Consider the following 15,463-nt stretch of genomic DNA (forward strand, 5'->3'; position numbering starts at 1 on the left):
GCCGGGATGGGGTAGTTTTAACTGTATCCTGATGTTTTCTCATTTTATGTTTGAAGCATTATAAGTAGATGTTGTAAAAGTTAGTTGTGTCCCTAGAAAGGTGTTCCTGCTTAATGGGTTTTGTTCCTGCCTCCATCCCAGAAATAATAGGGCAGTCTAGGGTTAGATTTCAGCGTTGTATGTTTTTAAAAACCCTTCAAATATGCAATACAGTATTATTAACTATAGTCACTATGTTGTACATTACATCCCCTTTATAAGGGAGTCATATACCCTTTGACCATAATACTGTTTTGCATATTTGAACATTGCTAAGAGAATAAGATCTTGAAAAGTTTCTCATCACAAGAAAAAAAAAGTGTAACTATGTGTAGTGACTGATGTTAACTAGACTCATTGTGGTGGTTATTTTGCATATGTATGAATACCAAATCATTACATTGTACACCTGAAACTAGCGTAATGTTATGAGTCCGTTATGCTTCAATTAACAAAACAGAATTTTGTGGGTGCTTCTGTTGTTAACTACTATCTGCTTTATTCCATAGAGGTCTTGAAATATATGTACTACATGTTTATATATGTATACTATGTATATATTACTGTAATGAAATACAGATATTAAAAATCAGAACTGTTGGTGCTATAAATTCGAATAGACTGGTAATACCAAAGAGAAAAACAACAGATTTGGTTCTGAGCTTGCTAATGAACACAGGAAAATAGAATTATTCTCATTGTTAAAGAGAAGAAAATCTTTAGCATTTTCTCAGCAAGAGTAATAATAAGCCTTTTCCCAGAAGTTTAACGTGCAGAGCTTTGCTGTATATAGGGCTCAATAAATCTTGAAACAAGTGCTTTAGACACTGTCTGTATTCTCTACCTCTTTAGTTATGCTAAGTAGAGTATTTGGTCATTTGAGATAGTCATTCTTAAGAGTCCAGATTAAAACATGCCTTTCTCTGTAACATTTCTGTAGATCTCAGCCAGCCTTTATGCAAAGCAGTCTGTCCCAGCCATCTATGGTCCTTTCTGGTACTGCCATCCACAACTTTCCAGCTGTCCAACACCAGGAACTCGCCAAAGCACAGTCAGGTCTTGCCTTCCAACAAACTTCAAATACTCAACCTATTCCCATATTGTATGAACATCAGCTGGGTCAGGCATCAGGACTAGGAGGTTCTCAACTGATCGATACACATCTTCTCCAGGTAAGGCAAGAGCTAGAATCACGCACTGTATTTGTATTCCTATTCAGCACATTATTTAAGAAATAATTTTGAAAGGAAAAAAAATGTTAAAACACACAATGAAAAAACAAGATCTTCCTTTCTGTCTAATGCTAATAAGATTCATTGAGATTACTTTGAAGTCATAACCTTTTGATATCTGAATTGGAAAGTATTTCAATCTTACTTCTTACAAAATATTTTCTAGGCTAGAGCGAATCTTACCCAGGCTTCAAATCTTTATTCTGGACAAGTACAACAGCCTGGTCAGACAAATTTTTATAACACTGCCCAATCACCAAGTGCTCTCCAGCAGGTAAACTATGGCATGGTAAATTTCCTCAATTTTCTTTATTATTGTTGTCGCTATTGCTTTTGTTGTTGTTGGGGGATTAAAATAGAACCAAGATGGGGAGATGGTCCAGTGGCCTCAGGCTTTTTTTCTGAGGAATTTAGGAATTCTCTCGGGTCCACTGGTAGTGGGACATGTTTCAGTCTTACACCACCCCTCTTCTCACCCCCACTTCCCATAAAATCAGTTATGCTCTTTACCTCTTTTTAAAGGGGACTTCTTTTTATTTATTTATTAATATTTATTTTGTATCAGTTGCGGCACACAAGGTCTTTTTTGTGGCATACACGATCTGTAGTTTGGCATGTAAGATCTAGTTCCCTGACCAGGTGTCAAACCTAGGCCCCCTGCATTGGGGATGTGGAGTCTTAGCCACTGGTTCACCAGAGAAGTCCCTAAAATGGATTTTTCTATAATCAATTATTTTCACAAAAGATTCCACAAGTCTAAAGATTTGAAAACCATTGTCCAGGACATGCAGTTACATGTAAGTGTGATAAATGTGTTACCCATCCATGCTAGAGGTGAAAGAAGACCCTGAAGACCACCCGCACCAGTTAATATAATACATAGGACTGTGTAGCAGAGTATGATAGAGTAAAAATAACAAAGACATTTCTTAAGTATATGAATGTAATAATAATTTTCAGTGAAATGTGTATGTTTATGAAACTGTCTTCTGACAGTCTCATAAATCATCTTACTCTTTAAAAAGCTGGTGGAGGGCTGGAGGAGAGAGGCAGACCACTAGTCATTTTCTCAGAGCTATTTTGTGGTATTTTAGGGGGGAAGTTGAGAAAATAATACCGTATTGACATTCAAATTAAATACTATTTGTGTGACACCAGAAGGATTTTTTTTTTGTCAAAGCTCATTTGACCACACCTTAAAATAATATAAAAAATGTCCATTGTAAAAATGAAAGTTCTAACTACTTAAAGTGTATGTTCATGATTTTATTGTATTCTGGGGTTATTAAGATGTATTGTGGATTCAAAGACAGTCGTAATTATTTCATACAGAGTTTCTCTACTGCTAATCTGTTTTATTGTTGCACATTTAATAAAAGAATGGAGGTGGTCACTAATCAAGATATTTACATGTGAAATGTATTAATAGATTGAAGTATTCTGTTTAAAATCTTACTCACAAGTATTTGAAGAGTCATTTGTATAGTTAAAGGGATATACATACAACAGATAAGCAAATTGCTGCAGTTTCTGTTTGCTTATTTTCTAGGTTACAGTACCTTTACCAGCATCCCAGCTTTCTTTACCTAATTTTGGATCTACGGGGCAGCCTTTAATTGCTCTGCCTCAGACTCTTCAGCCCCCATTACAGCATACTGCCCCACAAGCACAGGCCCAGAGCATGAGTCGTACTGCACAAGTAAGCCAGCCTTTCAGGGGATTGATCCCTGCTGGAACACAGCATAGCATGATCGCAACCACAGGAAAAGTAAGTGAAGAGAAATGTATGCAGTTTCTTTGAGAATTTAAGGCCATGAGTTTAGATTTATGTATCTGTATAGTCTATAAGAATCAAGTCCATCAGCTTCTTCCACTCCCCAAAAAATGTCAGGCTCAGTATACTTATTTTTTAATCCACTCACTATTAATGTGTTTAGGCCCTGTGATTTTACCTTATAACAAAGAAATCATAAAATCTTGTTCTAAGGTTCTTTGCTCTGTGCCAGATGAAATTATAGATAAAATACTAAACACAGCACTTTAATTTATGGAATTGCAAAAAATGTTAAGTTTACTTTATGCTCTTCCTCAGATGTCTGAAATGGAACTAAAAGCCTTTGGAAGTGGCATTGATATAAAGCCAGGCACTCCTCCAATCAGTGGCAGAAGCACCACACCAACATCTAGTCCTTTCCGGTAAAATGGGCATTTAAATTTGCTTATAGAATTTCCAAATAACTGAGTACCATGTTTCTGTTAGATACTTAATATGTCACTTTTCCTATAATAAGCATAAGACATTCTCATAGTTTTACCCACAGTGTTAAGCTATTATTTAAGCTTAATTATAATAAGGAATGTATTTGTTATACTCTGTTTTAAGGGGGAAAAAAATTTAACCCTGGGAAAATCAAGCTAGTATGCTTTCTCACATGTGCACTTCCATTCCCAGCATAATGTTTGATAACTCCAGTAAATTTTCATCAACTACCAAGTATGATGAATCTGCCAAAAGCAATGTCTCTAAAAATCTAACAGCATTACTTACGTGGCACTACTGTTACTGACCAGTGATGGCTTCTTTCCAAGGGCTACTTCCACAAGTCCGAACAGCCAGTCCAGCAAAATGAACAGCATTGTCTATCAGAAGCAGTTCCAGTCAGCCCCTGCCACTGTGAGAATGACACAGCCATTCCCTACACAGTTTGCACCCCAGGTGGGCAGATATAAATGAGAAATGAATATTTCTTACTTGCAAGTGATTGCTAATCTGGCTAATTCTCTGACTTTATAATCTTGCCATATTATATAGAAACAGTTTTTAGTAAATTTATGACATTCAAATATATTCTGTACAGTTGTTAGCTAGACACAAGTAGTAACCATATAGTTCTAAAGCAGACAATTGAAATATAGTCAGAAGATTCCCCACACAGCTCTAAAAATTTGTTTCCGTCCCAAACCTTTTATCTTTTGAAGAAGCTGACTTTTCAGAGAAGGGTCCCAGTGCTTAACATTTTCTAGTTTTAAAGTTGGGGAGGGGGTTTGGTTTTTGTTTTCTATAGGCAACTATATGCAATTGATACAGAAATTCTAAAAGACATTCTAATATATGTGTAAACATGTTGGCTTCTCTTCCCTTCGCTAATCATTTGGAAGGACTAACTAAAGTTGATAAGAACTCTCATATATTTGTTGATCAGTACTATTTTCATTTATCTTCAGATTATATTTGGTATATGTGCCTTTTCTGCAGTTGTATCTGTTTTAAAAGATATCCTATTTAATAGCTTTTCTATTTCCCCTTCAGAATTTGTAGCTGAAATGCTAGAACCAGCTGAAGTGCCATAGCATGCTTTGCCTAATTTTTGTCAGATTCTCCAAGCATGGAGAATGTTTCTTCTTGGTCCTGTAATAGAATGGCACAAACCCATACACTTCCTTTCGCTGGCAGAATGGGCACAGATTTACTCTGGGATAAGCCAACCTAGTCTAGTTGGCAATTTTTTTTTTGTAACAGTTCAATGTTGTATGTTTTGTTTTTTTCACTCAGATTCTCTCTCAACCTAACCTGGTCCCTCCATTGGTAAGAGCCCCACATACTAACACCTTCCCAGCGCCTGTTCAGAGGCCACCAATGGCACTGGCCAGTCAGATGCCTCCTCCGCTGACCACAGGCCTCATGAGCCATGCTCGTTTGCCACATGTAGCCAGGGGTCCTTGTGGATCACTATCTGGAGTCAGAGGTAATCAGGCCCAGGCTGCGTTGAAGGCTGAACAAGACATGAAGGTTAGTACAGTGTTAACAGCCAACAGAGCACAAATCTGTCTCTGAACCATGTCTTAAGATGCCTCTGGACCCATAACTGCATATCCAGGCATTCATTGTCTTAGCAGACTTAACCAGACTAACTACTTTTGTTCATCCCCACCTCCTTTTTTTAATTTAATTTTTTTTCTTCCTACTCCCCCCACCCCACACACACATACACACACACACTGTTCTTTTTATGTTTTTGTTTTTTGGTTTGTTTCTTGTTTTTGCAACTATAGTCAGCAAGCAAGTTAACATTTTAAACTCTGTGGCCAAATGAATTGTTTATAGAATAAATGTTTGAGATCTGAGTTTAGCTGCTTTATTTTTTGGGAAGAGCAAATAATTAATATGAATTATTACAGGCTTCCCCATTTTCTTTCTTTTTGTTTATTCTTCCCTTCCCACCCCCACCCCCATCCCAAGATATAAATCATTGTTATGTGAAAACTCTGGAATGGGTAAGGCATGTTATCTTGATTTTTCTTCCTTCATGAGTCATCCAAGCATTCAAGTATAGTTTTCTTCTCAAACTGGTTTCATATCTTTTTTTTTTTTTTTTGCCTGCCATCTGAGGCATCTGTATTCCACAACTGATTGTGTAGTTGTAGATGAAGAATTCAAAAAGCACTTTGGGATCCTTCATGATAAAAGGCACTGATAAACATGAGGTTTGCTAAACGCAGAAGGGTGCCTTGAGGAGTCTGTGTGGGGACAGTCCTTGCAGCTTAAACTTAACCTGTCTGCCAGGACAGCTAGCTGAATAATTTGTTTCTGTTTCTATATTTACTTAGACTTGACTTTTGAAGTCTTAGTACTCCTGCCAATTTTGTCACTATATATATCAGGCTAGATGAGAACAAAAAAAAAGCTTACTGCTTTCAAATGGGAAATGTCCATAGTCACACTTTATTCTGAATTAGAAATATGTTTAGGACAATCCTGTTAGAAAATTCAGTTGATTCAGTAAAGTTTCTTTCTGGGTTGATGTCCCTTGTTTTGTGATCCTGAATTTAAAGATTGCCCTGCAGTGAAACACTTGTTGAATGTTATCTACTTTTATTAATGGTGCATACCTAGAATCTCCATCCATTTGTAACTATTAAAAATACTATATGTGTAGAAATCTGTGGAAACCATTTGGCCTTGGTTTCCAGTTCTATTGCCTCCTTGCCACTTGATTTTCCTACATCCGCATGTTGGAAATTACATTAGAGCTTAATAATGGGGTGGAAAAGGATACAGATGTCATGAAATTGCTTCAGATCTTTGAATAGTACAGGCTACCTGTAGAACATGAAGAGCTTTTGTTATATGCAAGAAGTGTAGAAACTTTAGTCTTAATTGTGTATATTATGGTGGTATAATTTACAGATTGACGTAAGTATATTCTTTGGGGGCACAGCGTCAATAAAACTAGGAAATTATTTTACCAGCTCAGAATGTGGTAGGAGCTATCAGAACTTAGTGATCAAGTGAAGTTGTAGTTACTAATTTCTGATGCTCTTCCCCTGCAGAAGAGAGCTGTGGGAAGAGGACTCAGCCACAAGACATTTGGTCCTAGGTGTTGGTAATGCCACAATATAAGTGCTTCCTTTTCATTTTATTGTAGACCACATATTGATAAATAGAAGTTTTAAGTATTACATTTATATGTTTTCAAATTTGCAAGCAGACTCCCTAAATAAAATTTGATATCAATGTTTTTTACAGAAAAGATACAAACCAACAGAAATTTATATTTTATTATTTTTTTACAAGGGCAAACTTTGGAAAGATGGTGGGAGGTGGTCCTATTCTTTTCAGTTTTTTTTTTGTTTTGTTTTGAATCACATGGAATGTTTTCAAAAATAGGAAGAAATCTATCCATTAAAAGCTGACAGATCAATGAGGTACTTTGGGGCCAAACCAACGTGGGGAAAACTGATTTGTGATTGGTAAAAAAATTTGAACTGAGATTGATTGACAGGCTTTGGTTATACTGCAGCATTTTCAGTTGTTGTTTCTCATTTTTTAAGGCAAAGCAGAGAGCAGAGGTTCTTCAGTCCACGCAACGGTTCTTCTCTGAACAGCAACAGAACAAACAGATAGGAGGCAAAGCCCAGAAAGTGGACAGTGACTCAAGTAAACCTCCTGAAACCCTGACCGACCCTCCTGGTGTCTGTCAGGAAAAAGTAGAAGAAAAGCCACCCCCTGCACCCACCATAGCCACCAAACCTATTAGAACTGGACCAATCAAACCTCAGGCGATCAAAACCGAAGAAACAAAATCTTAAAGTCTGTGGGTTATTGCAGAGGGTAGGGGAAGGGAGAGGGGAAAGAGGGAGAATGAAGTTAGACAATGCCGTCAGCCAAAGGGGTAAAGTGGCCTCTGACATTATCCTGTCCAGAGCTTGGAGGTGCACAAGGGACATAGGAGCAATTTACACTGACACAGAGCTGCTGCACCAGTAAAATGAGGCTTTGCCAGCTTGCACCTGCTGTATAACGTGCACTCTGTTGACGGCCATGCATCTTCAGCCAGAATTTGTACATGTATCCGTGCACACATTCCTTGAGTGCATATAATGTAGAACTAAAACCCTTATGGTTAGATGACACACCAGAAATATGAGGGAAATAACACCACAGAGGAATAGCTCAGCCTGAACAATGTGATGGTCCCAGCTAAGACATCAGATGTGGTTTCCCTCATGTTCTTGGAATATGGTTATAGCATTTATGGGCTTGGTGGTGAAGAACAGAAGACAACTGGTGCTGGATAGAGGAGCCTTATTTTTTATTATGGCAGCTTGCTATTTTTGTAACATGGTGATTGAGTTGAACACAATCAAAGTATAGTAACTGATCTCCCCTTCTTCCTGGATGAGTGAGCAGATGATGAAATATTGACGTCAACATCCTTGAACATATCCAAGTGGGCAGTGTTTGGCTACTGCTTCTGTTTGAAATGATGCTGTGTTTTGGTTGTGGCCCAAAGCTTTGAAGTGCTACTTGGCATCTCCTTTCTTCCATGAAGCTCTTAACCATTCAGACATGATGGAGTTGGTTAAATGCTACTTAGGTTGAGTCCTGCTTGCCTCTCTTCAGTCATCTTTGTATGAATCCAATGGTTGGTTTTTGTTTATTTTTTTAAACGGTTTTTAGCTGATGTTCATGAAGAGCAGTACCTAGAACTATGCCAATAAAGAAAGGAAATCCTATTTAAGAAGGTGCATTTCTGTACCAGAGCTGTGTCATAACCATCCTTTGGGCCCTCTGCTGGAAAAGTAGAATCAAGTCTCAAATAATGCCTTTTTAATTATATCCTCTAGCATTCTAGATGTAGGACAGTACTGTATCATACCTCTGTGAATGTAAAATATCTTGTACCTGCTCTATGATAAGTAGTAGTGACTGTGCTTTATCAGATCTGTTTTTAATGACGTTATTCTAGAATGTTTTCTTTCCAGATGATGATTGAGAAATGTAATTAAAAAAAAAAATGGTGCCAGGTACCACAACAGTAACAGAACTTTGCTGTTTTCTGAGGTTTTGTTTTTTTACTTTTTTTTTTTTAAATGGAGTGTGCTGGATGTCTCTATAATTTTGTTCAGATGACTGCAGAACTTGGAAAAGCTGTTGCTGCTATTGATGCATAACATACTGCTATTGGTCTTTTTATATAAATAAATAAATCTATATATATATATACATATATATATAATTTGAATTTTTGGAAACTTTAGCTGTGCTGTCAACTTTGGAAAAAGTATCCCAGTTGTACCGTGTTGGGTTGGCATTGTACAGAAATTAACAGCCATATTGGTCTAGAAACGTTAAACATAATTTTTTCCATTTGTACAGGGGTAACACACTGTATTAAATATGTAAGGTCTTATCTACATGGGTTTGATTACAGAAACTAATAAAGTATTCTCTAAATAATGAGTCTTGGAGCTTCCTATCAATTCCTAAAATCTGAAGTAAGAGTACATAATGCTCTAGGGGGAAAAATACCACCCCAAAACTCGATTTCTGACTTTGAAGAACTATAAAGCTTATTCAGTCAAAATAAGACTGTCTTTTGAGGATAGTATTTATGGCCCCTGTTCTCAAGGTAGCCATGTTCATTTGAAAACAGTCTGTCAAGGAAGAGGAGAGTTGTCTTTTTTGGTGTTGTAAACCGCTGAATGTAGACAATAGAATCACCATTCTTCTGGCTGGAAATGGAAGGACCCAAAATAAATCTTAGTAAAGCTTGGGTAAGGCTCACTAATTTACTCCATGTTCCAACATAGAATTACTCCAAAGAATTATTGTCAAAAGCACACACATTTTCCTGGACAGAGAAATATCAAAGGAGAAGGATATTTTACCTGAACTAGAGTTTAAGCAAGAGATGAGGCTTTGATATAATTTAGTCAGTTGAACAAGTACATATATGTGTCAGGTGCTGGGAATGTAGAAGACGGCTCTTACCTGAGTAAATACAGTGGTGGCTTGAAGTCTTGCAGGTTGCCATCACTGATACCTGACCTCTATTTCCTGGGACCATTTTCCGTCACTCTGTCTTTCCCCTGCCTAAATATGACCCTACTGCTTAACTTGATTGTATGATTAAAACCTAAAATTATTTGGGTAATACTAATTGATTTATTGACACGCTAGCTAATAAGTAGATTTATATGTAAATTTTGGTCTTAACTGGTTGCTGAGCAAAAAAAGCAAAGTCAACAATTTATTCATCTGAAATGAAAAGGGAGCTCCCAAATGCATTAGTATTCAGTGGAGAATTAAAGGAAGGAAGTTTCATTAATCAGGCTTGAGATTCCAGATGAGAAAGTCCTAGGTTCAGGGAAGATGTAGAGGGACAGAAAAAGGATGGGTCAATGTATTCTTTCTCTTTTTTGCCAAGAGATGTACTCAGTTGTGTCCAACCTCATGGGAACTGTAGCCTACTAGGATCCCCTGCCCAGGGGATTCTCAGGGCAAGAATACTGGAGTGAGTTGCCGTTTCCTACTCCAGGGGATTTTCACAACCCAGGAATCAAAACCACTTTCCAAGTCTCCTGCATTGGCAGGCGTGTTCTTTATATCACTTAAACCACCTGGGAAGTCCTTGCCAATAGAGGGTGTTCAATTTCAAATCTCGGGGGGAAAACCAACTATTCATAGATACTACCAACTTTTATTCCTCAGCAGCCCAGAATGACGTGGTTCAGGTGCTGCCTTTTTTTTTTTTTTTTTTTTTAACCTTCCTGCCAAAGGTACATTGAGGTAAAATTAGGGAGAATAGAATGGCTAAGTAGGCCTCCCACACAAAGCAATCACTTTCTTAACCATAGGGAAAGGCACATGGGTACTCCTGTGTATTCCAGGAATATCCCAAAAAAGTACCCAAGGCAGAAGTCACGATCTTTTTATAACTTAGTCTTGGTAGTGTTCAGTCAGTCAGTCATGTCCAACTCTGACCATATGCACCACAGCACGCTAGACTTCACCGTCCTTGGAGTTGCTCAAACTCCTATTCATTGAGTTGATGATGCCATCCAACTGTCTCATCCTCTTGTCTCCCACATCTGTCTTCAATCTTTGTCAGCTCAGGATCTTTTCCAATGAGTTAGCTCTTCCCATCAGGTGGTGAAAGTTATTGGAGCGTCATCATCAATCCTTTCAATGAATATTCAGGACTGATCTCTAGTATTGACTAGTTTGATGTCCTTGCTGTCCAAGGGACTCAAGCACCACAGTTAGAAAGCATCAATTCGGTGCTCAGCCTTCTTTATGGTCCAACTCAAGTCCATACAAGACTACTGGAAAAACCATAGCTTTGACTATAGGATCTTTGTTGGCAAAGTGATGTCTCTGCTTTTTAATACACTATCTAGGTTTATCATAGCTTTCCTTCCAAGAAGCAAGCGTCTTTTAATTTCATGGCTGCAGTCACCATCTGCAGTGATTTTGTGAGCCCAGGAAAATAAAGTCTGCCACTGTTGCCATTTTTCCCCCATTTATTTGCCATGAAGTGATGGGACCAGATGCCATGACCTTCATTTTTTGAATGTTGAGTTTTAAGCCAGCTTTTTCACTCTTCCTCTTTCACCTTCATCCAGAGGGTCTTGAATTCCTCTTCACTTTCTGCCATTAGGATAGTATCTGCAATATTTTGGCCACCTGACGTGAAGAACTGATTAATTGGAAAAGACCCTAATGCTGGGAAAGATTAAAGGCAGTAGGAGAAGGGGACGATAGAGGATGAGATGGTTGGGTGGCATCACCAACTGAATGGACATGAGTTTGAGCAAGTTCCAAGAGTTGGTGATGGACAGGGAAGACTGGTGTGCTGCAGTCCATGGGGTCGCAAAGAGAGCCGTGACTGAACTGATCTGCATATCTGAGGTTGTTGATATTTCTCCCAGCAGTCTTGATTCCAGTTTGCACTTCAGCCAGCCAGACATTTTGCATGGTGGCTTCCCTGGTGGCTCAGATGGTAAAGCGTCTGTCTACAATGCAGGAGACCTGGGTTCGATCCCTGGATGGGGAAGATCCGCTGGAGAAGGAAATGGCAATCCACTCCAGTACCATTGCCTGGGAAATTCCATGGACAGGAGCCTGGTAGGCTACAGTCCATGGGGTCGCAAAGAGTCGGACACGACTGAGCAACTTCACTTTCACTTTCTCTGCATTTAAGTTAAATAAGCAGGGTGACAATATACAGCCTTGAAGTACTCCTTTCCCAAATTTGAACCAGTCTGTTCCATGCTCGGTTCTAACTGTTGCTTCTTGACCTGCATACAATTTTCTCAGGAGGTAAGTAACATGATCTGATATTCCCATCTCTTTAAGAACTTTCCAGTTTGTTGTGATTCACACAAAGGCTTTAGGGTAGTCAATGAAGCAGATGTTTTTCTGGAATTTTCTTGCTTTTTGTGTGATCCAACAGATGTTGGCAATTTGATCTCTAGTTTCTCTGCCTTTTCTAAATCCAGCGTGAACATCTGGAAGTTCTCAGTTCACATACTGTTGAAGCCTAGCTTGGAGAATTTTGAGCATTACTTTGCTAGTGTGTGAGATGAGTGCGATTGTGGGGTAGTTTGAACATTCTTTCACATTGCCTTTCTTTGGCACTGGAATGAAAACTGACCTCAGTCTTGTGGCCATTGCTAAGTTTTCCAAATTTGCTGGCATATTGAGTGAAGAATTTTAACAACATCTTTTAGAATTTGAAATAGCTCAGCTGGAATTTCATCACCTCTACTAGCTTTGGTCATAGTAATGTTTCCTAAGGCCTGCTTGCCTTCACACTCCAGGAAGTGTGTGTGTGGACTTCACACTCCACACGCTCTAGGTGAGTGATCACACCATCATGCTTATCCAGGTCATTAAGACCTTTTTTGTACAATTCTGTATATTCTTTCCATCTCTTCTTACTCTCTTCTGTTAGATCCTTGCCATTTCTGTGATTTATTGCACCCATCTTTGCAAGAAATGTTCCCTTGGTATCTAATTTTCTTGAAAAGCTCTGTAGTCTTTCCCATTCCATTGTTTTCCTCTGTTTCTCTGCATTGTTCACTTGAGGCTTTCTTATTTCTCCTTACTATTCTTTGGAACTCTGCATTCCCCTTCTTTTTCACTTCTCAGCTATTTGCAAGGCTGAGAGATACCCTTGGTCTATGTTCCACACAACTAAGGGAGCCTAAGAGAAGTTTCAGTGCCCTTGTTGTAAAGTTAGTAATAATATTGATAGTTGTACATTTTTCTATTATGTTACAGAGAATACATATTCTCGTGTTCTATTTTGTGAGTGGGAAGCTGTAGTCATTAAATTTATGAGGAATTTGTGAGGGTTTGTGAGAAAAAGCTTACATTCATGGTAGTACATGAGAGGCAGTATGCATATATGTTCATATTCATCCTGGGTTTTATATATATATATACACACACACACATATATACAAATATGTTTATATAGACATGCATTTAAATACTTAAGACCAAAACAGGGTTAAATTAGGGATTTTTACAAATATTTTCTCAATCCTCACAACTCCCCTGGAAGAGAGTATTGCTTCTTTATTGTAACTTGGTTTATAGTGTTAATTTCTGCAATACAGCGAAGTGATTCAATTATACACATATATATTCTTTTCCATTATGTTTTATCAGAGGATATTGAATATAGTTTCATATGCTATACAATAGGACTTCATTGTTTATCCATTCTTTATATTATACAGTGGTTTGTGTCTGCTAACCCCAAATTCCAGACCCCTCGCTCCCCATCCTCCTCACCCTTGGCAACCACAGTCTGTTCCTTATGTCTGTGAGTCTGTTTTGTAGACGGGTTCATTCGTGTCATATCTGAGATTAGAGTGATATCATATGGTATTTATCTTTGTCTTTCTGACTTAGTGTGGCCATCTCTGTGTCCATCCATGTTGCTGCAAATGGCATTATTTCATCCTCTGTGGCTAAGTAGTATTCCATTGTGTGTGTGTGCGCTCCCATCTTTATCCGTCCCCTGTCGGTGGGCCTTTAGGTTGCTTCCATGTCTTGGATATTATGAATAGCACTGCTATGAATATTACTCCCCTCTTTTACAGGTAGAAAAACCTAGCCTCATAAAAGCTAAAATTACTTGCTCAATATCATTTGGCTCAAAATTGAGAGTCATGAAATCAATCAACCCCTTTTATTTGAAAGCCAAAGCACCTACCACCTCAAAGTGCTGAGTCATCAGGAAGGAGGGGAAATCAATCATGATGCTGCTGGGAGGAGGGGAGGACATGAATCAGTTTTTTAAATGTCAATAGGTAACAGGTCGAGATGTAATGCTTGCTGGCCTCTGTGCTTCCTCATTGCACATGTGGCTGAAGTCCCTTCCCCTGTTCTGCATTCAAAACCTGTCTCCTCCCTGCAACATCTTTGGGGATTTCTCATCAAGGTCACAGGGAACACCTGTCAGCTGTTACCTTCAAAGGGCGCGAATCAATCGACTAACACAAGCTGCCGAGAAAGATTGACTACAAGAGGTTAAAAAGGTCCAGGAGGTAGTTGGCAGCAGTGAGCTGGTTTGGGCCTTTTCCTTCACAGAGGCAGTGGAGTAACTGATGTGTGGGAACAGAGTCTGTGCAGAATAAGGGTGTTTCTTTAAAGACCATGAGCTGAGGTATGGAAGGGGTCATATCCTGAGCTGATCTGACATCAAAGGTGAGTCTGTTGGGCTTCCTCCTAAGAACAGACTTTTGCAGACGGAATGTCAGGCTGGTGAGTTCAGGCCTTTGCAACTCCTTTTCTGAGAACAGCCATGTCACCTCAAGAGTGTGACCGGGTGTCCAGGAATGGAGATTCACTTCTCATTCCGTTGGAAATGGCTTGGCATCGAGGCAGAACTGGAGAGTCGCCTGGCTCTGCAGTGGTGTCTTTGAAGCCAGACTGACCTCAGGTTCAGACTGTAGCTCTGTGCCCCGGGAAGGCTGCCTTACTTCTCTGTTGCTGTTTCCCCATCAATTGCTTCAGTAGGGATCACAATAACTTATATTGCAGTTACTGTGGTTATCAAATGAGGTACTGTAAAAGGATATCCCACAATGTCTGACTCTTAAGAGCTCCCACTGCTGCTGTTTCCCTTCTCAATATCAAGCCTCCAGTGCCTTTGAACAAGTAGCCTTGTCCACCCCATGTCCCTTCTTTTCTGGCTGTGCTAGGCCTTCGTTGCTGGGTGGGCTGCTCTCTAGCTGGGTGTGGGCTTCTCGTTGCAGCGGCTTCTCTTGTTGCGGAGCACCACCTCTAGGGGTCAACTGCTTCAGTATTTGTGCACAAACTTCGTTGCACCGCGGTATGTGGAATGTTCCCGCATCAGGGATCAAACCCATGTCTCCTGCATTGGCAGGCAGATTCTTTGCCACTGAGTCACCAGAGAAGCCCCCTCTTCCTGTTCTTTCGAAGTGTTCCAGGAAGAGGGCTCTGTGTGCCTCAGTGATGCCAAACAGCCCTGTGAGGGAAGGGCTGTTGAGGGAGTGGTGCTCGCGACAGGGGAAGCAGCCAGGACAGGGCCCAGCTGTGCAACCCCGGGAAAGACAGTTCACCTCTCTGGGCCTCTGTTTCCTCAGCTGTGCCCTGGGGGGAGCCATAGCTGCCCTCGGTTTCCATATCACCAGACTGGGGTAATAATACCGGCTGTATCTAATTGTGGGGAGACCTGGCTCTTCCCCAGGGCAGGCATTGGAATGGGAAGACATCTGCCTCAGGATAGGGGTGGGGCAGGGAGTGGAAGAGGGGTGGGCTGTGGGAGAACCCACTGAAAAAACAGGCAGGGAGAGTCCTCTGCAAACCCTGCCATGCTGGACCCAGACTGAGCTATTTCGACCCCTGAAGCAGCTTTGCTGGTGCTTTC

At 39.7% G+C, this 15,463-nt stretch overlaps 1 protein-coding gene across 12 annotated transcripts in view; it reads left to right on the forward strand.

Annotated features, from left to right (window-relative positions):
• The window catches only part of PRRC2C (proline rich coiled-coil 2C), a 95,071-nt gene extending 86,059 nt beyond the window's left edge, over window positions 1–9,012 (forward strand). For 5 of the 12 annotated variants that reach the window (XM_018060298.1, XM_018060302.1, XM_018060300.1 and 2 more), the window contains exons 29-35: window positions 980–1,211; window positions 1,438–1,560; window positions 2,821–3,039; window positions 3,364–3,467; window positions 3,861–3,987; window positions 4,825–5,061; window positions 7,104–9,012. In XM_018060298.1, coding sequence (XP_017915787.1) covers window positions 980–1,211; window positions 1,438–1,560; window positions 2,821–3,039; window positions 3,364–3,467; window positions 3,861–3,987; window positions 4,825–5,061; window positions 7,104–7,361 — 1,300 coding nt within the window. In that variant the 3' untranslated portion in view covers window positions 7,362–9,012. Of the gene's footprint in view, window positions 1–979; window positions 1,212–1,437; window positions 1,561–2,820; window positions 3,040–3,363; window positions 3,468–3,860; window positions 3,988–4,824; window positions 5,062–6,602; window positions 6,656–7,103 lie in introns of all 12 variants that reach the window. The other 7 variants (XM_018060306.1, XM_018060304.1, XM_018060310.1 and 4 more) reach the window with 7 other exon arrangements.

Source organism: Capra hircus, chromosome 16 (assembly GCF_001704415.2).
Source record: "Capra hircus breed San Clemente chromosome 16, ASM170441v1, whole genome shotgun sequence".
NCBI classification, from domain to species: domain Eukaryota; kingdom Metazoa; phylum Chordata; class Mammalia; order Artiodactyla; family Bovidae; genus Capra; species Capra hircus.